The 27,006-nt window shown below is 45.2% G+C and overlaps 1 protein-coding gene and 1 long non-coding RNA gene across 2 annotated transcripts in view; one reads left to right on the plus strand and one right to left on the minus strand.

The window, feature by feature from the left end:
- LOC122544647 (uncharacterized) overlaps positions 1-27,006 on the plus strand; it is a 211,597-nt gene that overhangs the window by 87,314 nt on the left and 97,277 nt on the right. The gene's annotated exons all lie outside the window — the stretch shown is intronic.
- LOC122544522 (uncharacterized) overlaps positions 9,010-27,006 on the minus strand; it is a 34,337-nt gene continuing 16,340 nt past the window's right edge. The window contains exons 4-5 of the mRNA XM_087984647.1: positions 16,383-16,602; positions 9,010-10,731 (exon numbers count right to left, since the gene is read on the minus strand). Coding sequence (XP_087840773.1) covers positions 9,156-10,346 — 1,191 coding nt within the window. The 5' untranslated portion in view covers positions 10,347-10,731; positions 16,383-16,602 and the 3' untranslated portion in view covers positions 9,010-9,155. The remainder of the gene's footprint in view (positions 10,732-16,382; positions 16,603-27,006) is intronic.

Consider the following 27,006-nt stretch of genomic DNA (forward strand, 5'->3'; position numbering starts at 1 on the left):
GCTGAACCTAATCCCTGCTGTATCTCATCCTGAAAGTTCTCGTTCATGCTCATTAACAGGCCCACTCTCAGGAGGGATCAAATTGAAACTGACTGAATACTGAACGGCCTCGACAGAATGGACATTGGGAAAATATTTCCATTGGTAGGAGAGACTAGGACCCAAGAGCACAGTCTTAGAGTAAAGTGAAGACCTTTTAGAACAGAGACAAGGAGAATCTTCTTCAGCCAGAGAGTGGTGAATCTATGGAATTTGTTGCTACAAAAGGCTATGGAGGCCAGTTACTGAGTATATTTAAGATTGAGACAGGTTCTTGAGTGTCAAGGGGATCGAGGGTTATAGGGAAAAATCGAGAGAACGGGATTGAGAAACTTATCAGCTATGATTGAATGGTGGAGCAGACGTAATGGGCTGAATGGCCTAATTTCTGCTCCTATGTCTTATGGTCTCTTGCTGTCCTGGTCACAGTATTAGAAATGGGAAATGGGAACAGGCCATTTGGTCTTTCGAGCCTTCACCAGCATCGAACACATCATAATTGGATATCAATATACCTACATTTAGGTGAATACACTGAGACTCCTTTCACTGGAGCATAGGAGGTTGAGAGGTGACCTTGCAGAGGTCTATAAAATTATGAGGGTTATAGGTGAGTTGAACAGTGGGTGTCCTTTCCCTGAGGTTGGGGTTTCAAGATTAGGCAGCAAATTTTGAAGGTGAGGAGAAAGATTTTAAGCACCAGTCCTTTTCTTTTTACAGAGAAAGTGGTTTGTGTGTGGAATGAATGTCCAGAGGAAGTGGTGGATGCAGATACAGTTACAACATTTAAAAGGCATTGGATAAGTACATGAATAGGAACAGCTCAGAGGGATATGGGTCAAGCACTGGTAAGTCGGACGAGATTAGCCTGAGAACATAGTTAGCACGGACTAGTTGCACCAAATTGTCTGTTTCTGTGATGTATGACTGTGTAACTGTTCTGTACGGGTCTTAAAATCATTGTCTTGCCTTCCCCTAGAACCATCCACTTCGTTATTGTTCAAAAATCTGATTAACTCAGCCTTGAATACATTCAATAACCCCATAACTGCAGGAAGACATCCCCACTTCTGAACTCAATTCCTCTTGGTAATAGACGACTTGCCTCGCTCATTGCTTGCTCCACCTGTCTGACAACTGACATTGACTGGAGTAGCAGGACGCTGAGGCACCTTTGTACACCCACACATCATTCCTGATTAAATGCTCATGCCCAAAACATCGACTCACCTGCTCCTCAGATGTTGCCTGATATGCTGCGCTTTTCCAGAACCACACTTTTTGGCTCTGATCTGCCGTCCTCACTTTCCCCACATCCCAATGTATCACCATTTAAACAATACACCTCCTTTCTACTTTTTTTTTTCTGCAGCAAAGGCAATAAGTTCACACTGTGGAACTTCAATTGCCATGTGTTTGCCAATTGAGACACAGACCTGGACCAACTTTTCCAATCTCTCTTTTTCCCTCCCTCTCTTTCCTTTCAGTTGCTGCAAGTTAACAACCGAAACCCAGAATGAAAAGAAATAAATTGAAAAGAGAGTGCTGTACTCACAGATGTTTAGACAGAGGAAGGAAGCTATAATCTGGTGAAACTCAATCTTCATTCAGAGACAGGAGCAGCAACTTTCCAAGCTTATGGCGAACTTCCGCATTCATGTACTATGGGGTGTCTCTGAATTGTCAGGAAGATCAGACTCCTTCCGGTCGTCCAAATCTTCCCATTGGTCCATGGAAAGAAGGTCTCGGGACTTTTCAGCTGAGAGCGAGTGTGCGTACTATTTTGCTGACACCGGTGAACTTGCGCAGTACTTCCTGACACCGAGGAGCATGCGCAATAAGTGATGTGACGAAAAGAGAAAATACTGGAAAGTTTCAGCAGGTCTGGCAGTATCTGTAAGGAGAGAAAAGAGCTGACGTTTCGAGTCTAACTGACCCTTTGTCAAAGCGAAAGAAAGGGTGATGTGACGATGCTAGTGTTCCTGACAGATTTTAAGTGTCCAAATGCCAATAGCAGAAAAAGAATGGTTGGACCCACAATTAGTTTCCCCCCTGTGAGTCGACATTTTATTCATTTTGCACTTTGTCTTTTGCTCAACTTTTGTAGCTCTTTTCCCCAAGGTAGAGGAAGTCTAAAACTGGAGAGGCATAGGTTGAGAAAGAAAGGGGAAAACTTTAAAAAGAACCTAAGGGGTAACTTTTTCACACAGAGGATGGCAGGTGTTTGGAATGAGCTGCCAGAGGAAGTGGTGGAGGCTGGTACAATTCCAACATTTAAAAGGCTCAGGATGCATATCTGAATAAGAAGGATTTAGAGGGATATGGACCAAATTTAGGCAAATGGGAGTAGATTAATTTAGGATATCTGATTGGAAAAAACTAAATGTTTGTTTCTATTCTTCTCAACCCAACGACACTATTCCTACATAGTAGGAACCAATTTCACAAGACTAGGAATAGACCATTCACCCCTTACAGCCTGTCCTTAATTGTGGCCTAACTGTGCATATTTCAATGCAAGTTTCAGAAAGATGCCTGCAGCTTTTTTAAAGGAATTGAACATGTTTTCAGACTTTAACGATGCTTCTGAATACATTTTAAGTATTCTCAATTTTAAATATCAGCCATTTCTCATGCACCCCTGTCTCCCAGGTAGAGTCACCAGTCCATTCTCTCTCTCTTAGAAGGGCTTGATACAGTAATCAACGAGGGCTTGAGGAATGAAAAAGGACAGTGGGGTGGTGTGTGCAGGAGAAGGGAGAGAGAATGGACAGAGTCAGAGGCTGGTGGGAGAGAGAGAAAGAGGAAATAGACAGACAGGTGGACAGAGAGTGGATGTAGAGAGACACTGGGGGGACAGATGGTGGTGGGTAAGAGAATTGGGGGCAAAGAATGAGTGGGAGGCAGAGAGTTAAGGAGAGAGAGAATGGGGGTGCAGAGTGTGAGGAGAGAGAATGGGGTAGTGCAGAGGGTGGGGCAAAGAGAGAAAATGGACAGGGAAACAGAGGACGAGGGCAAAGAGAAATATTGGGGGGGTCCGATGGTGGGGGAAGAAATGGTGGAGCAGAGAGAATGCAGTGTGCAGAATGTGAGGAGAGACAGAATAGGTGGGGGGTGAACAGAGGGTGGGGGGGAAGAGACAGCACAAATCCCACCTTCTTCAGAACTGGTGTCGGTGTCCCATGAACTGGAATCCACTCCTGTCACAGCAGACTTAGGGCAATCATTTCTCAAGAGAGAATCATATCGTCCATGCAGGCCTTTTGGCCCATCAAATTCACACCGATCTTCTGAACAGCATCCCACTAAGACCCACCGGCTTAACCAACAGCCCTGCAGTTCCCCATGACTAATCCACCCTAACCTGCACATGCCTGGGCACTTTAGCACAGCCGAAACACCCTAAACTGCACGCAGAGCTAACCTCACGCAGACGCCATGTGCCAAAGTCCACACAGACTATCGCCTCAGGGTGGAATCAAACTCGGGTCCCTGGCGCTGTCGGGCAGCGATGCTCACCTGTGAGCCACCATGCTGCTCAGAGCTTTGAGGCTCTGCTTTGTCTTTGTAGGTTCTAACTTCTCATGTGCTCTCAAGAAAGACTCCCTCGTCCTGACATTGTTGGACCACACCACAGCAACCTCCCTTTTCCACTTTCTAGACCTGAGTACATTGGTTCCCAAATCTTGTGCCAGACAGACACCAAAGCCATCTGGCCTCCTGATGCCAACTGCAGAGAACAGAGACAATCCCTGTCACTATTCTGTCCCTTACCACCATCTCCCCTGCCCAACATTCTTTTTACTCTCGTAACCAGCCAGTTAGCTCTTCCATCCTGCAATTCTCTCTCAGATCCCTCTTACCTGCCTGACTCGCACTCACACCCTCCTGATACTGTCCACTGACCCAACCAAAGGCTCTGTCTGGAGGGGAATAACCATCTTTCGGAATAAAGCGTCAAGTTAACTTTACCCATTTTGCCCCAACGTGTCTGCAGCCTGGCTTCCAGCTCCATCTCTCTGAGCTGAATGTCCTCCAGCATGCGTTTGCACTGGATTACAGCATCCAGAGCCTCCCACCTTCTCCAAATTGAAACACACGTCCCACCCTGCCCTCCAATATGGGTTGTGTGACTACTTAATCATTTTTATTGGCCGAGCAGAGGCTATTAGCCAAGTTCAGAACCCATGAGGATGGCTTCAACCGACTCCTTGGGTTCATGTCACATCATTGGGCGGGGGGGGGGGGGGGGGGGCACGGTGGCTCAGTTAGCACCAGCGACCCAAGTTTGATTCCAGCCTCGGCTGACTGTCTGTGTGAAGTCTACATGTTTGCATGTTCTCTCCATGTCTGCGTGGGTTTCCACCAGGTGCTGCAGTTTCCTCCCACATTCCAAAAGATGTGCAGGTCAGGTAATAGACAATAGGTGCAGGAGTAGGCCATTCAGCCCTTCGAGCCTGCACCACCATTCAATATGATCATGGCTGATCATTCCTAATCAGTATCCTGTTCCTGCGTTATCTCCATAACCCTTGATTCCACTATCCTTGAGAGCTCTATCCAACTCTTTCTTAAATGAATCCAGAGACTGGGCCTCCACTGCCCTCTAGGGCAGAGCATTCCACACAGCCACCAATCTCTGGGTGAAGAAGTTTCTCCTCATCTCTGTCTTAAATGGTCTACCCCATATTTTTAAGCCGTGTCCTCTGGTTCGGCACTCACCCATCAGCGGAAACATGTTTTCTGCTGCCAGAGTGTCCAGTCCTTTCATAATCTTATATATCTCAATCAGATCCCCTCTCAGTCTTCTAAACTCAAGAGTATACAAGCCCAGTCGCTTCAGTCTTTCAGTGTAAGGTAATCCTGCCATTCCAGGAATTGACCTCGTGAACCTACGCTGCACTCCCTCAATAGCCAGAATGTCTTTCCTCAAATTTGGAGACCAGAACTGCACGCAGTACTCCAGGTGTGGTTTCACCAGGGCCCTGTACAGCTGCAGAAGCACCTCTTTGTTTCTATACTCAATTCCTCTTGTTATGAAGGCCAGCATGCTATTAGCCTTCTTCACTACCTGCTATACTTGCATGCTTGCCTTCATTGACTGGTGTACAAGAACACCCAGATCTCTCTGTACTGCCCCTTTACATAAATTGATTCCATTGAGATAGTAATCTGCCTTCCTGTTCTTGCCACCAAAGTGGATAACCATACATTTATCCACATTAAGCTGCATCTGCCATGCATCTGCCCACTCACCTAACTTGTCCAGGTCACCCTGTAATCTCCTAACATCCTCATCACATTTCACCCTGCCACCCAGCTTTGTATCATCAGCAAATTTGCTAATGTTATTGCTGATACCATCTTCTATATCATTAACATATATTGTCAAAAGCTGCGGTCCCAGCACGGATCCCTGCGATACCCCACTGGTCACTGCCTGCCATTCCGAAATGGAGCCGTTTGTCACTACCGTTTCCTATCAGCCAACCAATTTTCAATCCAATCTAGTACTTTGCCCCCAATACCATGCGCCCTAATTTTACTCACTAACCTCCTGTGTGGGACTTTATCAAAAGCTTTCTGAAAGTCCAGGTATACTACATCTACTGGATCTCCCTCGTCCATTATCAGAGTTACATCCTCAAAAAATTCAAGAAGATTAGTCAAGCATGATTTCCCCTTCATAAATCCATGCTGACTCAGTCCTATCCTGTTACTACTATCCAGATGTGCCATAATTTCATCCTTTATAATAGACTCCAGCATCTTTCCCACCACTGAGGTCAGACTAACTGGTCTATAATTTCCTGCTTTCTCTCTCCCACCTTTCTTAAAAAGTGATACAAACTTAGCCACCCTCCAATCCTCAGGAACCGACCCAGAATCTATTGAACTCTGGAAAATAATCATCAACGCATCCACGATTTCTCGAGCCACCTCCTTCAGTACCCTGGGACGCAGACCATCAGGCCACGGAGACTTATCAACCTTCAGACCTAACAGCTTCTCCAACACCAAATCCTGGCAAATATTAATTCCCTTAAGTTCAGGTCCTTCAGACACTGTTACCTCAGGGAGATTGCTTGTGTCTTCCCCAGTGAACACAGATCTGAAGTACCCATTTAATTCCTCTGCCATTTCTTTGTTCCCCGTAATATATTCCCCTGTTTCTGTCTTCAAGGGCCCAATTTTAGTCCTAACAATTTTTTTGCCTTGCACATAACTAAAAAAGCTTTTACTATCCTCCTTTATATTATTGGCCAATTTACCTTCGTACCTCATTTTTCCTCTGCGTATTTCCTTCTTAGTAATCCTTTGTTGCTCTTTAAAAGCTTCCCAGTCCTCAGTTTTCCCACTTATCTTTGCTATATTATACTTTTTCTCTTTTAACTTTATATGTTTCTTAACTTCCCTCGTCAGCCACAGCTGCCCATGCCTCCTCCTGGGATCTTTCTTCCTTTTAGGAATGAACCTATCCTGCAACTTCTGCATTATACACAGAAATATCCGCCATTGTTCCTCCACGGTCATCCCTGCTAAGGTATTGCACCATTTAACTTTGGCCAGCTCCTCCCTCATAGCTCCAAAGTTACCTTTATTCAACAGAAGCACTGTCACTTCCGACTGTACCCTCTCCCTCTCAAATTGCAGATTGAAGCTTAATGTATTATGGTCACTACTTGACCATGCTAAAATGCCCATAATGCTGGGTGCATTAATCATGGGTAAATGCTGGAAATTAGTCTGGGTGGGTTACTCTTTGGAGGGTCGATGTGGACTTGTTGGGCTGAAGGGCCTGTTTCCACGCTGCAGGGAATCACTGGAGACCTCAATACACTTTACACTCACTCACAATCACACACACACAAGCACATATCCATACGCAGACTTCACTCATACACATGCTCTCTCTCAAACACACACATACTCCAACACGCACACACTTTACCAAGCATGCACTAGACGCAAGCACACACATATAATTCGATGTGGTGAATTTGCATTTATTGAGTTGTATTAGCAGATACATTCTACTTTGCTCAAATGCGCAACATCTGCAGCAGTCAATCTATGTAATATTTTATATATTTCAACAGTGGAAGTAGAACCGGTCTGATTCAAGATTGGGATACAGACATACTCAAACCTGACAACTTTAATGCATTAGGAGACAATGAGGTCTGCAGATGCTGGAGACCAGAGTTGAAAGTGTGTTGCTGGAAAAGCACAGCAGGTCAGGCAGTATCCGAGGAGCAGGAAAATTGATGTTTCGGGCAAAACCCTTCATCAGGAATGAGGCTGGGAGCCTAGGGGGTGTTGAGATAAATGGGAGGAAGTAGAGCTGGGGAGAAGGTGGCTGAGAGTGCAATAGGTGGATGGAGGTGGGGGAGTAAAGGTTTTAGGTCGGAGAGGAGTGGAGCGGATAGGTGGGAAAGAAGATTGACAGGTCATGAGCTGGAAGGTTGGAACTGGGCTGAGGTGCGAAATGAGGAAACTGGTGAAGTTCACATTGATGTCCTGGGGTTGAAGGGTTCCGAGGTGGAAGATAATGGGTTCTTCCTCTAGGCGTTGGGTGGTGAGGTAGTGGTGATGGAGGAGGCCCAGGACCTGCATGTCCTCTCAGCTACCTTCTCCCAGCCCCACCCTCTCCCATTTATCTCTCCATCCCTCAGGCTCCCAGCCTCATTCCTAAAGAAGGGCTCCAGCCTAAAACGCCAATTCTCTTGCTCCTTGGATGCTGCCTGACCTGCTATGCTTTTCCAGCAACACACTGTCAAACCTTTAAAGCGTTGTCTGAGCTGAGATGTCACTTCTTTAAAAAATAAAACCTTAAGTTATATTGAGAATGTGACTTGAAGGAAGTTCTGGGAATTACATATTAATGAACTGAAACCTGCACCACATTCTAAAAGATGAAAGACTTAACAGCAATCTAGGTTTGTTCAATATATCATTTCAGTTGCTTGAAACTATAATCCTTTGCTATAAATTCTGCGTCTTATTATCCTTCTCCACAGCTACCCGATGAAGGAGCAGCGCTCTGAAAGGCAGTGCTCCCAAGTAAACCTGTTGGACTATAACCTGGTGTTGTGTGATTTTTAACTTTATCCATCCCAGTCCAACACGAGTTCCTCCATATCATTTCTAGTGAACACAGCCCACACTGCTAGGAAACTTTACAATGCTGATGAAACGATGCAGTATGTGCACTCCTGAAAAATTTACAATTTCTAACGATACTAACTACCCAATCGCTGCTCCTTCTGATACACGACATTGGAAACTCAGCACTGGAGGCTGAAAGAAATTAGCAGCTTTAAAGGAAATATCTGATAGATCTCAGAGATTTCAATGTTTGAGTACTGCGGGAAGTTCAGGTAACCTTTATTGTGACCCAACTTTGTTACTGCTTCAGATCTCCCCAGCAAAAAGGTGTACAGAAAGTAGCTTTACTTTTTAAACAGGTCAAGGTCAAAGTGCACATACTCCCCACCCCACTTGCTTTACTATTGGTCAGCTCAGCAATTTCAACCTATACATTGTATCCAAGTAAGTTTCTCCCCTCCCTCATTTTCTTGGGGTGGCGGGAAGGCAGGGTGCAGTCAAAAGTCAACCACTCTGCAGTGGATCTGGAGTGACACGTAGGCCAGACTGGGTAAAGGATGCGGCTGGGATGACTGAGTGAATCCATTCTGCCATGGCAGTTTCCTTCCCTAAAAAGGGCATGAGTGAATTAGACCTTTTTTCTTCCCCAAAATTGTTTTCATCATTAGATTCTGAACTGCAGATTTGTGACCGAATTCCAATTCTGCCATCCTCCGCTGCAGGATTCAAACCTGGAAGTCCCCAGAGCTGGGTCGATTGTCCAGCCGATAATGGCATGAGGCCGTAGCTCCTTCAATCCCCCTGCAATAGCACATGAACTCACTCGTGCCTCCGTAGGTGGGAGGTGTTGATAAAGCCCAGAGCAGGTGAGCGAGCTGTCCCTGGTGTGGACCGATTGGCACATCCACAGGCCGGTAGAATCAATGAATCCCTTCCCACACTCGGGCAGCTGCATGGTCTCTCCTTGGTGTGGACCCGCTGGTAGGTCAGTAAGCCGGAACAATCGATTAATCCCTTTCTGCACTCGGGCAGGTGAATGGCCTTGCCTCGGTGTGGACCCGCTGGTGCGACCGCAGGTTGCCCACCTGACTGAATCCTTTCCCACATACGGAGCAGGTGAATGGCCTTTCTCCGGTGTGGACCCGCTGGTGGGTCTTCAGAGTGGAAGAATCGAGGAATCCCTTCCCACACTGAGAGCATGCGAATGGTCTCTCCCCGGTGTGGACCCGCTGGTGTGTCCGCAGGTTGCCCACCTGACTGAATCCCTTCCCGCACACGGAGCAGGTGAATGGCCTTTCTCCGGTGTGGACCCGCTGGTGGGTCAGCAGGGTGGAAGAATCGAGGAATCCCTTCCCGCATTGAGAGCAGGCGAACGGCCTCTCCCCGGTATGAACCCGCTGATGGGTCATCAGCTTAGCCGAGCAAGTGAACCCCTTCCCGCATTCACGGCACCTGAAGGGCCTCTCCCCTGTGTGGACCCACTCGTGCCTCTGCAGATTGCCCAGCTGACTGAATCCCTTCCCACACACTGAGCAGGTGTATGGCCTCTCCCCTGTGTGGACCCGCTGGTGCGCCAACAGGCCGGAGGAATTGCTGAAGGTCTTCCCACACTCGGGACAGCTGAAGGGCTTCTCCCCGGAGTGGACTGACTGGTGGGCCAGCAGGCTGGAGGAGCGGTTAAAGCTCTTACCGCACTCTGCGCAGGAGAATGGCCTCTCCCTGGTGTGGAGCTCCTGGTGCCTCATCAGGTTGGAGTAGCGGGTAAAGTCCTTCCCGCACTTGGGGCAGGAGAATGGCCTCTCCCCGGTGTGGACCCGCTGATGCTTCAGCAGGGCGGAGGAATCGGTGAAGGCCTTCCCGCATTCTGGACAGCTAAAGGGCCTCTCCCCGGTGTGGACCCGCCAGTGGGGCAGCAGGTGGGAGGAGCGGGTAAATCCCTTCCCACACTCAGGGCAAGAGAATGGCCTTTCTCCGTTGTGGACCCGTCGGTGGGCCCAGAGGGTAGATGCATGTGTAAAGCCCTTCCCACACTCGGGGCAGGAGAACGGCCTCTCCCCGGTGTGACTGCGTCGATGACTTTCCAGGGCAGATGGGACACGAAAGCCTTTCCCGCAGTCGCCACACTTCCATGGTTTCCCCATGGGCTGGGATTCCTCAGGTTTCTCCATGGCTGAAGCTTCAGCTATACACAAACGCATGTAGAGCCCCTTGCCACCATGAACTCCTCTTTCCAGGCTGTATAAATGTTTCAGGTTCCACACTCAGTGTGCTGCAACACTGAGCTCTCTCACCCAGTCCCACTGATGCTGAAAACGTACTGAAACAGGAACCACAATACTTTGCTCCATCTCACAGGATCATTGTCTAAAATCGATGCAGTCCCGATGGATTGGAGTGACTTGCAGACATTGAAGTGAAAGTGAGAACTGCAGACACTGGAGAGTCAGAGTCGAAAAGTGCGTTGCTGGAAAAGCACAGCAGTTCAGGCAGCATCCACAGAGGAGGGGGAGTCAGGCATAAGCATTTCATCTGTTCATTTTGAAATGTTCACCTTTCGATCTTCAAATATTCTGTAAGAAGAGACTACAAAACTCATCACTATCAGTTCAAAGTAGAAATTCAGAAAAAGCAATTCCAATTTCTATCTGACATTCTTTTCTTTTGTTATTCTGAAACATTTCTCCCGTTCTGTTCTCACTCCGCTCTCACTAATTCTCCTGAAGGTGCTGATTCAGGATCTTACAGGGGCAGAAAAGCAAAAACAGCAAGACTGGTATCTCTTTGAATTTAAATAACTCCACCTGAAAAGTTAATATCTTTCACAACATTGGGATACTGCTGAGATTGAGCAGGCCTGATTTTGGGAGGCAAAAAAGTGTGTAAATTCAGGATGAATCTGCAATGCAGATTCTTGAGAAACAACTGTACACAAAATAGTTAACATCTCCGGGAAGGGGGTTGGGTGGGTGAATAAGACATCAATGCATTGACACTGACACAAGAGAGAAACTGAACATACAAACGTGCCAAACGTTAGTGGCAAGCCAAAGTCGCAGAGATATCCTACATCCCTCTAAACCATTCCTTTTTATATACCTATCCAGATGCATTTAAAATGTCATAATTGTACCAGCATCCACGACTTCCTCTGGCAGCTGATTCTTCACATAGACCACCCTCTAAATGAAAATGTTGCCCCTGAGGTCACTTTTAAAACTCCCACCCCTGCCATCACTCTAAACCTATTACCCTCTACTTCTGGACTCCACCACCAAGATGGAGAATTTGAGCTACAGGGAGAGCTGGAGCTGTTTTCCCTGGAAAGTTGAAGGCTGAGGGGTGACCTCATAGGCGTTTATAAAATCATGAGGGGCATGGATAGGATAAGTAGACAAAGTCTTTTTCCCCGAGGTGTGGGAGTCCAGAACTAGAGAGCATAGATTTGCGGTGAGCAGGGAATGATATAAAAGGGACCTAAGGGTCAACATTTTCACACAGAGAGTGATGAATGTATGGAATGAGCTACCAGAGGAAGTGCTGGAGGCTGGTACAATTGCAACATTTAAAAGGCATCTGAATGGGTATATGAATCGGAAAGGTTTAGAGGGATTTGGGCCAAGTGCTGGCAAATGGGACTAGATTAGGTTGGGATAACTGTTCAGCATGGACTAGTTGGACCGAAGGGCCTGTTTACATCTCAATGACTCTAAATGTCTCTCGGGTCACCCCTCAGCTTCCGGTGCAATACACTTAGTATGTATTTTGAGCAGCGGCTAAACCTGAGATACTACACGTGTAGTATCTCCCTCCCGCACCACCCCTCCTCCGCTAACCAGAAGAAAACGACTCTGAAAGGTAAGGTTTTATTTTCTCCTTCTTTTCTTTCATATATTTAAGTGCATTGTTTGGTTTTAGTTAGTTGATTTAAAGCTAAGGCTTACAATGGCAGGGGACCTCAGACTCGTGGCATGTGCCTCTTGCTTGATGTGGGATCTCAGGCAAGTGGCTGATGTTCTTGACTCTTGCAAGAAGTGTGTCCAGCTGTAGCCTTTATTTGACCGCATGATGGCTCTGAAGCTGCGGATGGACTCAATGTGGAGCATCCACAATACTGAGGAGATCGTGGATAGCACGTTTAGTGAACTGGTCACACGGCAGGTTAGAATTGCTGAGGGATACAGTGATTGGGTGACCAAAAGGCAGAAAAAGAGTAGGAAGGCAGTGCAGGTGTACCCTGCGGTCATCTCCCTCCAAAACAGGTATACCATTTTGGATACTGTTGAGGGAGATGGCTCAGCAGGGGAGGGCAGCAGTTGCCAAGATCATGGCACGTGGCGAGAAAAAGACTCGTAAGGCCATTGTATTAGGGGATGCAATTGTAAGGGGAGTGGATAGGCGGTTCTGTGCCAAACATGGGACTCCTGGATGGTATGTTGCCTTCCAGGTGCTCAGGTCAGGGATGTCACCGATTTAGCATTCTAAAAGGGGAGGGTGAACAGCCAGTTGTCTTGGTGCATATAGGCACCAACAATCTAAGTAAAAAAACGAGATGAGGTCCTGAAAGCAGAATTCAGGGAGCTAGTAGAGAATTTAAAAAGGAGGACCGCGAAGGTAGTGATCTCGGGATTGCTACCAGTGTCACTATTAGCCAGCGTAGAAATGAAAGAATAAGCAAGATGAACACATGGCTTGAGGGATGGTGTAGGAGGGAGGGGTTTGATTTATTGGACATTGGGACCAGTTCTGGGGAAGGTGGGACTATTACAAATTGGACAGTCGACATCTGAACCAGACTGGAACTAATGTCCTTGGGGGAGATTTTGTTACTGCTGTTGGGGAGGTTTTAAACTAATGTGGCAGGGGGCAGGGAACCAGAAGAGAAGACAGCGAGGTAGAAACTGGAGACTGTAAGAATCATGAAGATAGCATTAATAAGGGGAAGAGTAGGCAGGGATCAGATGAACGCAAAAGAACTGGTGGCCTGAAGTGCATATACTTCAATGCAAGGAGTAGTGGGTAAGGCAGATGAACCTAGGGCTTGGATTGGTGCCTGAGAGTATGGTGTTATTGCAATCACAGAGACTTGTTTGAGGGAAGGGCATGAGCGGCAACTAAATGTTCCAGGATATAGATGCTTCAGACAGGACAGGGAGGGAAGGAAAAGGTTGGGGGAGGGGAGGGAGAAGAGGAATTGCATTGCTGGTCAGGGATGATATCATGGCTGTGCTAAAGGAGGACACTATGGAGGGCTCGAGTAGTGAGGCATTATGGGTGGAGCTGAGAAATAATGATGCAGTTACATTGTTGGGGCTGTATTACAGGCCTCCCAACAGTTAGCATGAGATAGAAGAACAAATAGGTAAACAGATTATGGAAGGATGTAAAGGCAACAGGGTGGTGGTGATGGGAGATTTTAACTTTCCCAACATTGACTGGGATACACTTTATGTCAGAGTTCTGGATGGGGCAGAATTTTTAAGAAGCGTCCAGGAGAATTTTCTGGAGCAATATGTCAACAGTCCGACGAGGGAAGGGGCAATATTGGACCTGGTGTTGGGGAATGAGCCAGGCCAGGTGGGAGAAGTTACATTGGGAGGGGGGGGGATTCTTTGGGAATAGTGACCACAATTCTGTTAGTTTTAGAATACTGGTAGACAAAGATGAGAGTGGTCCTAAGGGAAGATTACTAAATGGGGCAAGGCTAATTATATCAAAATTAGGCAGGAGCTGGGAAATGGGGATTGGACACAGCTATTTGAAGAGAAGTCCACATTTGATATGTGGGAGGCTTTCAAAGATAGGTTAAAGATAGTGCAGGATAGGCATGTCCCATTGAAAGCAAAGGATAGGAATGGCAATATTCGTGAACCGTGGATGACAGGAGAAATCGTATGACTAGCCAAGATGAAAAGGAAAGTGTACATAAAGTCCAGGCAGCTATGAACAGAACGGGCCCTGGAGGAATATCGAGAGACTAGGACCAGTCTTAAACAAGGAATCAAGCGGGATAAAAGGGGTCATAAAATAGGTAGAGTGAGCAGAAATAAGGAGAATCCCAAAGCCTTTAATTCATATATAAGAAGCAAGTGGGTAACTAGGGAAAGGATTGGTCCACTAAAGGATCATGAAAGAAGGCTGTGTGTCGAACCTGAGAGAATGGGTGAGATTCTGAATAATTACTTTGCATCACTGTTCACTGATGAGGGGGACATGATGAATGTTGAGATTAGAGACAGAAGTTTGGTTACTCTGGATCACGTTGACATGAATAAGATCTGTTGGGTACGCTAGAGGTTATTAAGGTGAACAAATCCCCAGGACCAGATTGGATCTGTCCCAGGTTGCTGAGGGAGCTGAGAGAGGAAATAGCTGGGGCCCTGACAGCTATCTTTGTAGCATTCTTAAACACAAGTGAGGTGCCGGAGGACTGGAGGGTTGCTCATATTGTCCCCTGTAACTACAGACCAATGAGCCTGACGTCAGTGGTGGGAAAGTTGCTGGAGAAACTACTGAGGGATAAAATTTATTTATATTTGGAAAAGAATGGGCTTATCAGGGCTTATCATGCAACATCGTTCTGTGCGGGGGAGATCGTGCCTTACCAACTTAATAGAGTTCGTTGAGGAAGTGACCAAGTTGATAGATGAAGGAAGGGTTATAGATGTCATATACGTGGACTTTCGTAAGGCGTTTGATGAACGAATAGAAAAAGTGAAGTCACGTAGCGTGCAGGGTGTTATAGCTAGGTGGATAAAGAACTGGTTGAGCAACAGGAAACAGAGAGTAGTAGTTGAAGGGAGTTTCTCGAAATGGAGAAAGGTGACCAGTGGTGTTCCAGAGGCATCAGTGCTGGGGCCACTGTTGTTTGTTATACATAAATGATCTGGAAGTGGGCACTGTTGGTATGATCAGCAGGTTTGCAGATGACATGAAGATTGATGGAGTAGCAGAAAGCATAGGGGACTGTCAACGTATACAGGAGAATATAGATAAACTGGAGAGTTGGGTGGAGAAGTGGCAGATGGAGTTCAATCCAGGTAAATGTGAGGTGATGCATTTTGGGAAGTCTAATTCGAGAGCAAATTATATAGTACTTGGAAGAGCCTTGGGAAACCTTGATGAGCAGAAAGATCTGGAGTTCAGGTCCATTGTACCCTGAATGTTGCTGCACAGGTGGGTAGAGTGGTCAAGAAGCCATATGGTATGCTTGCCTTCATTGGACAGGATATTGAGTATAAGAGCTGGCAGGTCATGTTAAAATTGTGCACGACATTGGTTCGGCTGCATTTAGAATGCTGTGCAGAGTTCTGGTCGCCCCATTACCAAAATGATGTGGACGCTTTGGAGATAGTGCAGAGAAGGTTTGTGAGGATGTTGCTTGGTATGGAAGGTGCAAGCTATGAAGAGAGGCTGATTAGGTTAGGTTTGTTTTCATTAGAAAAAAGGAGATTGAGGGGGGAACCTGATTGAGGTCGACAAAACCATGAAGGGTATAGACAGGGTAGATAGAGATAGCTTTCAAGGTGAGAGGTGAAAAGTTTAAGTGGGATACATGCAGCAAGAACATTACACAGAGGGTGGTAGGTGCCTGGAAAACATTACCAACAGAGGTGGTGGAGGCAGGCACGGAAGATTCATTTATGATGCTTCTGGACAGATGCATGAGTAGTTGGGGAGCAAGGGATGCTTAGGAATTGGGCGACAGGTTTAGACAGTGGATTTGGATCAGCTCAGGCTTGCAGGGCTGAAGGGTATGTTCCTGGGATGTGATTTTTCTTTGTTCTTTATTTTTCCTATGGGGGGGAGGGGGGGCAGACCAGAATTGCACACAATATTCCAAGAGTGATCTTACCAATGTCCTGCACAGCCTCAACATAACCTTCCTTCTCCTATACTCAGAGGATCGGGAAAGTTCTCAAAACCTTGAAAAGACAACCGGGAAAGAATGGAGGGACAAACCGAAAATTTGAGGGTCATATTGGAAGCACCAACGCCTCAGGGCGGGGTTGGGGATGGGGGAAGAAAGCAGAATGTGGGTGGAGACAAGGCGGAGGAAGAACAGAGGATGCAAAACCGTTGCAGCCAGCTTGAAGATGCAATGAGGGACATTGCATGCACTTTTAATTGTTGTATTTAGTTGTGGGGACTATGTGCATTTTAAAAGTAAAAACAGAAAAGATCTCTCCCTCTTCCCAATTTCTGTCCCTCCCCACCCGGGTAATTAACACACATACCTGAGTTCACTCCAGTTGCTCCAAATGAAGAGATTGCCCCCTTCTCTCTCTTTGCCTCCCAGGTCGAGGATTTGCCCAGAGGAGGGAGATTCATTCGGAAACTGACAAAGCCACTTCCGCGTTGTGACGTCAAAATGGGGCGAGGGTCAGGGCGAGGTCGCAGGTGGAACCTGCACTGCGCCTGCTCCGGACGGCTGGTCCGCACTGCGCTTGCGTTGCCCTGCAGTGAACCAGGAGGAGAGTACAGTTTGCAAAATCCCCTTCCTTTCAGAGAAATCCTACAATGTGGAAGCAGGTCACTCGGCCTAACGAGTACACACCGACACTCCGGAGGGTAACCCACCCAGACGCATTCCCCTACCCCTTTGCATTTATCCCTGACTAATGCACCGAACCTACACATCCCTGGACACTATCAGTAATTGAGCATAGCAAACCACAATAACCCACACATGTATTATTTCGCACAACCAATCTATCATAACCAGCACGTCCTTGGGCACTATGGGTAATTTAGCATAGCCAATTCACCCTAACCTGCACATTCTGGTCAGTATTGGTAGTTTCAGAGAGTAGAGTCAATCAAGAAAACGTCTGTTAGAGCATAGAACTTTGTTTCATTGTAGCTGCTTCTCTAAGTCCTCAGCGGTAATATTAAATCAAACTGAAATAAAACCTGAGCTGAGAGAACTGGTCGCTCACCTTTCATTGTACAACTTTTTAAAAAACATAAAGGCTTCCCCTGATTGTTGAGTCAGGCTATGTCTATTCACTCTTTCAGCACCACTGCCTTTACAAACCCTTTTGGAAAACAAAACAAAACAGGGACAACATAACACTGTTACAGGGGCAGAATTGTCCCAATAGCATGCAGTCTGTGTTGTTGAGACAGATGTCTTGAAGTTTATTAACAACACTCAATATTGCAAGACCTCAGGCTGAGACACATGTGGGTTCTGTGCTTATTGATGCATCCCATGGCTATAACATGACATGAGGCTGACTGCATGGTCACATATTGCACTGTGACTACTGAGGTGAAGGAAGAACCTTTGCAGTGGAATGTCACACTGTGTGAGGTGATCCTCCTGCCCAAAATGTGCATGTTCTTTCTGTGAGTCATGCAATGCTACAAGAGACTTCATCATCACATATTCAAAAAGGAAGGAACCAGATCACGAGTTTTAATCTTTCAAAATATCCGAAGTTCTAAAATGGCCACAGCAGGCTGCAGGATATTCCTCTCTTCATGGAAGCAGGGATAAAATAGGCAAGGATATATAGGCTGCTTGGTTTCACATCAGTCACGGGAGAAAATGTTGCAATCAGTCGTGAAGGAAGACAAATGTGACACTTATAAAATCTAGTTATAATCAGGCAGAGTCGACATTGCTTTACGAAAGGGACTCACTTAATGGGAGTTTTATTTTGATAAAAAAAAACGTGGATCATTCAATTTGATTTGCTTTGCTTTATTCTTGTTGTGTACCTCCGTACAGTGAAAGTGCAGGCAGGTTATGTAACACAAAATGCATTAGGGTAATAGAACAGAGTGAAGAATGAATGTTAAGGCTGCAGAGAGGGTGCAGAAAGGGTGAGATCGATATTAAATTTGAAATTTGAAGTGTCCATTCTGAAGTTCAATAGCAGAAGGGAAAAAGCTGTTCTTGAATTTGTTGGTCCATCTGTTTACGCTTCTGTAACTTCTGCCCGATGGAACAGATTATAACCGGAATCGGAGGGGTCTTTGATAATGTTGGCTGCTTTCCTGAGGCAGCAGGAAGTACACATTGAGTCAATGGATGGCAGGTTGGCTTGTGTGATGGACTGGGCTGTGTTTGGAACTCTGTGTAGTTTCTTATGGTCCTCGGCACAGTAGTTGCCATACTAAGCCACGATGCATCTGGATAGAATTCTTTCTTCGGTGCATCTTTTAAATTCGTAAGAGTCTTTACAGATATGCTGAACCTCCTTATCCTCCTGAGCTAGGTCAAGTGAGTGATCGAAGGTCTGACAATTGGAGTACAATGTTAATAAATGTGAAGTCATCCATGTAAGTAGGAATAAGAGTAAAAAGGACTATTACTTGAATGGTTAAAAAGTTGCAGCATGCTGGTGTGTAGAGGGACCTGGGAATCCTTGTGTATGAATCACAGAAGGTTGGTATGCAAGTACGAAAGGTAATTAAGAAGGCAAATAGAATTTTGTTGTTCATTGCTAAAGGGATAAAGTTTAGAAGCAGGGAGGGTATGTTGCAGCTGTATAGGGTGCTAGCTAGGCCACCCCAGAATACTGCGTGCAGTTTTAGTCTCTTTGCTTTAGAAAGCATGTGCTGAAACTGGGGGGTGTGCAGAGGAGGATCACTAGTTGATTCCAGGGTTGAGGTAGTTGGCTGATGAAGACAGTCTGAGTAGACAGTGATTATATTCATTGGAGTTTAGAAGAATGAGGTAGGATCTTATAGGAACATATAAAATTATGAAGGGAATAGATAAGACAGGCATATAGAGGATTTTGCTACTCGTGGGTGAAACTGGGACAAAAGAGCATAGCCTCAAAATTAGGGGTAGCAGGTTTATGACAGAAATGAGAAAGAACTTCTTTGCCCAGAGGGTTGTGAATCTGTGGAATTCCTTGCCCAGTGAAGTGCTTGAGACTTCCTCAGTAAATGTTTTTAAAGCTAAGATAGATACGTTTTAAAACAATGATGGAATTAAGGGTTATGGCGAGAGGGTGCGTAAGTGGAGCTGAGGCCATGAAAGGATCAGCCATGACAATTTGAATGGTGGAATTGGATCAAAGGGCCAGATCGCCCACAACTACTCCTAGTTCTTATGGAATAGAGGAACCCATGGATGCCCTTCTATTCCAGAAGTCTTTCGGCATGGTGCCACATTGATAGTCATCATTTCAAATAAGAACTCATCATGTTCAGGTCATTTAACAATGTTAATGTTGAATTAACATTAACAGCATTATTGAATGAACAGGAAAGAAAGTCGTCAAAACGTTTAGGGTTGTCAAGAGGTGATGAATGGAATACAATGCAAGGGCTTCAGCTTTTTTTAATGTCTGTTCACAGCTTTGATGAAGGAAGCATGTGCAAAAATTTTAAATTTGGTGATGGCCCAAAACTGGGTAGGAAACTCCAGTACAAACAGGGCGTAAGGAGTCTGTCAAGTGTCATTGAGAGGTCAAGCAGGTTGGGAACATGCTAGATACGGGTTTAATGAAGGAAAACCTGTCCAACTTAGGAGGAGCAAATGGAAAAGCAGCACAGAGAGAGGCTGCAAAATCCCAGAATTACAGAAGGATTCAGACACATGATAAAGTTAGCATAAAGGCACCCACAATGGATTAAGGCAGAAAATAAAATACTGTCGTTTGTGGTAAGGGAGTGGAACATAAAGTCAGGATGTTTTCCTCCATTTGACAGTAGTTTTGGGGAGACCACCAGACTTGGTCTCTTCACTTAAGAAAGGATGCAAATACATTCAAAGTGGTTCAGAGCTGATTTACTCAACTTACTCAAGGACAAGGAGATGCCGGGTTGGGCTTGCATCAGTTAGAGCTTAGAAGAATCAAAGATCTGATAGAGGTGTATAACATCCCAAGAGGACTTAACAATGTGAATATATAAATCCCTTTGTGCCAGACACGAGAAATGAGTGGACACAGTTAACAAATAGGTGTCCTCTCATTTAATGTAGGAGAGCTTTGCTTTTCTCTCAGGAGTTCCTGAGTCTTTGGAATTCACTTCTTCAGTGAATAGCATGGGGTGGTGGCACTGTTGTTAGCACTGCTGTCTCACAGCATCAGTGACTTGGGTCTGATTTCAGCCTTGGGCGACTGTCTATGTGGTAGTTGCGCATTCTGTTCCTCTGTGTCTGCATGGGGTTTCTCTGGGGGCTCTGGCTTCCTCTCATATTTCAAAACATATGGGGGTTAGGGTGGATTGGCTGTCGGAGATGTAGGGTTACAGGGATGGGATATTGGAGTGGGCGGTCAGTCAGTGTCAACTCGATGGGCTGAATGCACTGCTTGCACTCTGTAGGGATTCTAGAACTGCCTGGTGTCTGTGACTGACCAGATGACACGTGGCACTTTCTTCTTACACCGCTTTTATTCAAGCTTGCAGGCCATTTCCACAAGATGGCAATAAACTCCCCAAATCATAAAATATACAAGTTTTAAATAAAGTTGTGTGAATTGAAGAGCAGTTTGCATATACCAATCAATGGCATGCACTTGTTTCAAGGTAACCAACATTCAATTACAGTTGATGAATTTGGTTATTTCATTTGTCTTACCTGATCATATTCAACCAACCACAGCGTCTAGACACTTGCCTAATTACAACATTCAATGTCTCCATAGTACTTTTTTATTAACTTGAACACTGACTTGTGGCCTCTTCATTGATGTCAAAGTTCCTTATTTGTCTCACATCGTCAAGGTTTCGTTTGTCACATGTCTTCCTGGCTTTTTGCAGTTAGCACCTTATATTCTGACCTGGTCAACATTTTTCCTTCCAAGTGTGTACTGAGAATTGCATGAGAAACCTCAGCGTGTGGTGAGTGTGTGGAAATCACTACCACAATGAGTGGTCGGGGTGAAAGGCATTACAGCCAAGGGGAAGTAAGCCAACGCGGACAAGTGTCACTGTCATCTGATTCACAACACCGTGAAATTAAAACATACAATATCCTTCAAAATGTCTCAACTGTTCCTAACCAGACTTGATGAAAAACAGATATTGCACACAAAAATTGTAATTTGAATAAAAATTATCAATAATAAATACTGCAAATTTACTAGGGCAAGGTTAAACTAGATAACTGAATTAATAGCAACGGTTTCAGCTTTTTGATCATGGCCCCCATGTCTCAAAGACAGAGAGTCAAGGGGCAAATTAAAAGAGAAAATAAAGACAAATAATTACCCATTCAATGAAACAGATTCCAACAATGGATTGCCAACCCTTTTGGCAATTCTTGGACGATGAGTTATTTACAGGCACATAACTCTATATCAAACTCCAAAGTAATTGCTGAATGTGAATGGATGCCCCTAAGTATTGACCTATTTCTTACAACCTGGGACTCATTCCCAGAAAGAGACAATAATTCTTTAACGGATAGAAAAATACTCGAATCAAACGGCGGTTGCCAGAGCTTCCAAATTCAGCAGCCATCTTTGTTTAAAAAGAGAATTAACAGTCTCTGTGACTGGCTGCTTAAAAACAGTCCTCTCTCGGCTGACTAAGTCAACAAGGTGGAGGTGGGGACTGCAGATGCTGGAGATTGGAGAAAGGCCAATTTTAATGGTATTAGGCAAGAACTTTCGAAAACTGATTGGAGGCAGATGTTCGCAGGTAAGGGGACGGCTGGAAAATGGGAAGCCTTCAGACATGAGATAACAAGAATCCAGAGAAAGTATATTCCTGTCGGGGTGAAAGGGAAGGCTGGTAGGTATGGGGAATGCTGGATGACTAAAGAAATTGAGTGTTTGGTTAAGAAAAATAAGGAAGCATATGTCAGGTATAAACAGGATAGATCGAGTGAATCCTTAGAAGGCTTTAAAAGAAGTAGGAGGACATTAAGAGGGAAATCAGGAGGGCAAAAAGGGGACATGAGATCGCTTTGGCAAATAGAATTAAGGAGAATCCAAAGGGTTTTTACAAATATATTAAGGAAAAAAGGGGTAACTAGCTAGAGAATAGGGCCCCTCAAAGATCATCAAGGAGGCCTTTGTGTGGAGCCACTGAAAATAGGCGAGATACTAAATGAATATATTGCATCAGTATTTATTGTGGAAAAGGATATAGAAGATATAGACTATAGGGAAATAGATGGTGACATCTTGCAAAAATGTCTAGCTTGCAGAGGAGGAAGTACTGGATGTCTTGAAACGGTTAAAGGATGATAAGTCCCCAGGACCTGATCAGGTGTACCCAAGAAGTCTGTGGGAAGCTAGAGAAGTGATTACTGGGCCTCTTGCTGAGATATTTGTATCATCGATAGTCACAGGTGAGGTGGTGGAGGACTAGAGGTTGGCAAACGTGGTGCCACTGTTTAAGAAGGGTGGTAAAGGCAAACCAGGTAACTATAGAACTGGTGAGCCTGACCTCAGTGGTGGGCAAGTTGTTGGAGGGAATCCCGAGGGACAGGATGTACATGTATTTTGAAAGGCAAGGACTGATTCGGGATGGTCAACATGGCTTTGTGCGTGGGAAATCATGTCTCTCAAACTTGATTGAGTTTTTTGAAGAAGTAACAAAGAAGATTGATGAGGGCAGAGCAGTAGATGTGATCTATATGGACTTCAATAAGGTGTTTGACAATTAGCAAGGTTAGATCTCACAAAATACAGGGAGAACTAGCTATTTGGATGCAGAATTTGCTCAAAGGTAGAAGACAGAGGGTGGTGGTGGAGGGTTGTTTTTCAGACTGGAGGCCTGTGACCAGTGGAGTGCCACAAGGATCGGTGGTGGGTCCTCTACTTTTCGTCATTTACATAAATGATTTGGATGCGAGCATAAGAGGTACAGTTAGTAAGTTTGCAGATGACACCAAAATTGGAGGTGTAGTGGACAGCGAAGAGGGTCATCTCAGATTACAACAGGATCTGGACCAGATGGGCCAATGGGCTGGGACGTGACAGATGGAAATTAATTCAGATAAATGCGAGGTGCTGCATTTTGGGAAAGCAAATTTTAGCAGGACTTATACATTTAATGATAAGGTCCTAGGGAGTGTTGCTGAACAAAGAGACCTTGGAGTGCAGGTTCATAGCTCCTTGAAAGTGCAGTCCAGGTAGATAGGATAGTGAAGAAGACGTTTGGTATGCTTTCCATTATTGGTCAGAGTGTTGAGTACAGCAGTTGGGAGGTCATGTTGCGGCTGTACAGGACATTGGTTAGGCCACTGTTGGAATATTGCATGCAATTCTGGTCTCCTTCCTATTGGAAAGATGTTGTGAAACTTGAAAGGATTCAGAAAAGATTTCCAAGGATGTTGCCAGGGTTGGAGGATCTGAACTACAGGGAGAAGCTGAACAGGCTGGGGCTGTTTTCCCTGGAGCGTCGGAGGTTGAGGGGTGACCTTATACAGGCTTACATAATTATGAGGGGCATTGATAGGATAAATAGACCAAGTCTTTTCCCTTGGGTCGGGGAGTCCAGAACTAGAGGGCATAGTTTTAGGGTGAGAGGGGAAAGATATAAAAGAGACATAAGGGGCAACTTTTTCAACAGAGTGTGGTACGTGTATGGAATGAGCTGCCAGAGGTTGTGGTGGAGACTGGTACAATTGCAACATTTAAGAGGCATTTGGATGGGTATATGAATAGGAAGGGTTTGGATGGATATGGGCAGGGTGCTGGCAGGTGGGACAAGATTGGGTTGGGATATCTGGTCGGCATGGATAGGTTGGACCGAAGGGTCTGTTTCTATGCTGTACATCTCCATGACTCTTTGACTAAAGAAACAGAAGGAAGCATTATCAGGTATAGACAGCATAGATCGAGAGAATCCTTAGGAGAGTATAAAGGCAGTAGGAATACACTTGAGAGAGAAATCAGGAGGGCAAAAAGGCGACATGAGATTGCTTCGGCAAATAGAGTTAAGGAGATACCAAAGGGTTTTTAAAAAGACATTAAGGACAAAAGGGGTAACGAGGGAAAGAATAGGGCCCCTCAAAGATCAGCAAGGTAGCCTTTATGTGGAGCCATAGGAGATGGGGGAGATACTAAACGATTAGTTTGCATCATATTTACTGTGGAAAAGGACATGGAAGATATAGAACATCGGGAAATAGATGGTGACACCTTGCAAAATGCCCATATTACAAAGATATTACATACCTAACGAAACTGGGAGAGGATGCACAGGGAGATATACCAGCATATTGCCTTGGGGGCTGGGGAGTTTCAGTGATTGAGAGAGATTGGTCAGCCTGGGGTCGTTATCCTTACAGCAGAGTAGATTGAAAGAGAGGGATGTATAAAATGATGAGAGGTGAAGATAGGGTAGGCAGAAAGAAACTTTCCCCCCTAAATGGAGGTGGGGGGAGGGGCATAGATTGAAGGTAAGGGCCATGAGGTTTCGAAGGGATGTGAGGAAAATCTTCTTCACCCAGAATCATAGAGTCATAGAGATGTACAGCATGGAAACAGACCCTTCGGTCCACTTGCCAATGCCGACCAGATATCTCAATCCAATCTAGTCCCACCTGCCAGCAACCAGCCCATATCCCTCCAAGCCCTTCATATTCATATACCCACCCAAATGCCTCTTAAATATTGCAATTGTACCAGCGTCCACCACTTGCTCTGGCAGCTCTTCCATACCTGTACCACAGTCTGCGTGAAAAAGTTACAGCTTAGATCCCTTTTATATCTTTCCCCCTCACCCTAAACCTATGCCCTCTAGTTCGGAACTCTCCGACCCCAGGGAAAAGACTTTGTATATTTATCCTATCCATGCCCCTCATAATTTTGTAAACCTCTGCAAGGTCACCCCTCAGACTCCGACGCTCCAGGGAAAAGGCCCCACACTGTTCAGCCTCTCCCTGTAGCTCAAATCCTCCAACCCTGGCAACGTCCTTGTAAATCTTTTCTGAATCCTTTCAAGTTTCACAATATCGACCAGAATTGCACGCAATATTCCAACAATGGCCTAACCAGTGCCCTGTACAGCCGCAACATAACCTCCCAAATCCTGTTCTCAATCCTCTGACCAATAAATGAAAGCATACCAAACGCCGTCTTCACTATCCAATCTACCTGCGACTCCACTTTCAAGGAGCTATGGACCTGTACTCCAGGGTCTCTTTATTCAGCAACACTCCCTAGGACCTTACCATGAAGTGTACAAGTCCTGCTAAGATTTGCTTTCCCAAATGCAGCACCTCATGTTTATCAAAATTAAACTCCATCTGCCACTTCTCAGCCCATTGGCCCATCTGATCAAGATCCTGTTGTAATCTGAGGTAACCTTCTTTGCTGTCCACTAAACCTTCAATTTTGGTGTCATCTAAAATCTTACTAACTACACCTCGTATGCTCACATCCAAATCATTTATCTAAATGATGAAAAGTAGAGGACTCAGCACTGATCCTTGTGACACTCCACTGGTCACAGGGCTCCAGTCAGGAAAAGCAACCCTCCACCACCACGCTCTGTCTTCTATCTTTTAGCCAGTTCTGCATCCAAATGGCTAGTTCTCCCTGTATTCAGTGAGATCTAACCTTGCTAATCAGTCTCCCATGCCTTACTCGAATGCCTTACTGAAGTCCATATAGACCACATCTACAGCTCTGCCCTCATTAATCCTCTTTGTTACTTTTTCAAAAAAACTCAATCAGGATTGTGAGACTGTTAAAGTACAGATTTGAGACGGCCCGGGGAATCCCTTGTGGACTCAGACCTGTAAATTCTCTCTCTTGGTTTTTCCCGGAGATCGTACTCTTTGCAAGTCTGGAATAAAAGCCTCTTACAGACAGTTTAGTTTAATTTTAGTCATCCGCTTTATTTGGTAGTAGCATCACTGATACTTACAAGCTAAACTAACTAGGTTCGAATAACCTAGGAGAGTATGGTACCAGCTCTTCAAGTGCCCCAGCAGGCTACTCAGATTTACTGTTACAAAGTGGCTTCCTTCATACAAAAGTTTACAAAAACATTGCATGTTCTTAATTAGACAGATAACAGTGAAAGACAATAATTTGTAAGAAAGAAAAGTTAATTGACAGGTCTGTGTGCACTTGACTGATCACTACTACAGGCCTTGAGCTATCCATCAGGTGGGAAAAAGAAATCCAGCCAAGTTAGTCATCTGCCGCGAGTTAACTGTGGAAAAGGATATGGAAGTATAGAAAGTAGCGAAATCGATGGTGACACCTTGCAAAATGTCCATATTACAGAAGAGGAAGTACTGGATGTCTTGAAATACATAAAAGTGGATAGATCCCCAGGACTTGATTAAGTGTATCTGAGAACTCTGTGGGAAGCTAGGGAAGTGATTGCTGGGCCTCTTGCTGAGATATTTGTATCACTGATAGTCTCAGGTGAGGTGCTGGAAGACTGGAGTTTGGCAAACGTGGTGCCACTTTTTAAGAAGGGTGGTGAGGACAAGCCATGGAACTATCGACGAGTGAGCCTGACGTTGGTGGAGGGCAAGTTGTTGGAGGAATCCTGAGGGACAGGGTGTACATGTGTTCGGAAAGGCAAGGACTGATTAAGGATAGCCAACATGGCTTTGTGCATGGGAAATCATGTCTCACAAACTTGATTGAGTTTTTTGAAGAAAAAAAGAATAAAATGTCTTGTCTTTTATTTATACCAGTCACTACAATGGTGCTGCGGGAATGAAACACTTAAGTTATTTTGCAGTGAAAAGAGGGCAGTTAATTTTTAATCAGTAAAGTTATGTTTATAGCTGGTGGTTAATGTAAAGTCAACATTCTCTCACATTAGAGAGAGGGAGAGAGAGGTGTGGGGGAGAAAGAGAGAGAAAACACAACAACTGTTTTATGGTTTAACCTGAGGGGCAACACATCGAAGGCACAGGGAATGATCATTCACAGCAATCTCAACCAGAGCAGCAATTGAAGTTCAAGCTGT

The sequence above is a fragment of the Chiloscyllium plagiosum genome, unplaced genomic scaffold, assembly GCF_037043375.1.
Source record: "Chiloscyllium plagiosum isolate Xiang-an unplaced genomic scaffold, Cpla_swu_hap1 HiC_scaffold_49, whole genome shotgun sequence".
In the NCBI taxonomy this organism is placed as follows: Eukaryota; Metazoa; Chordata; class Chondrichthyes; order Orectolobiformes; family Hemiscylliidae; genus Chiloscyllium; species Chiloscyllium plagiosum.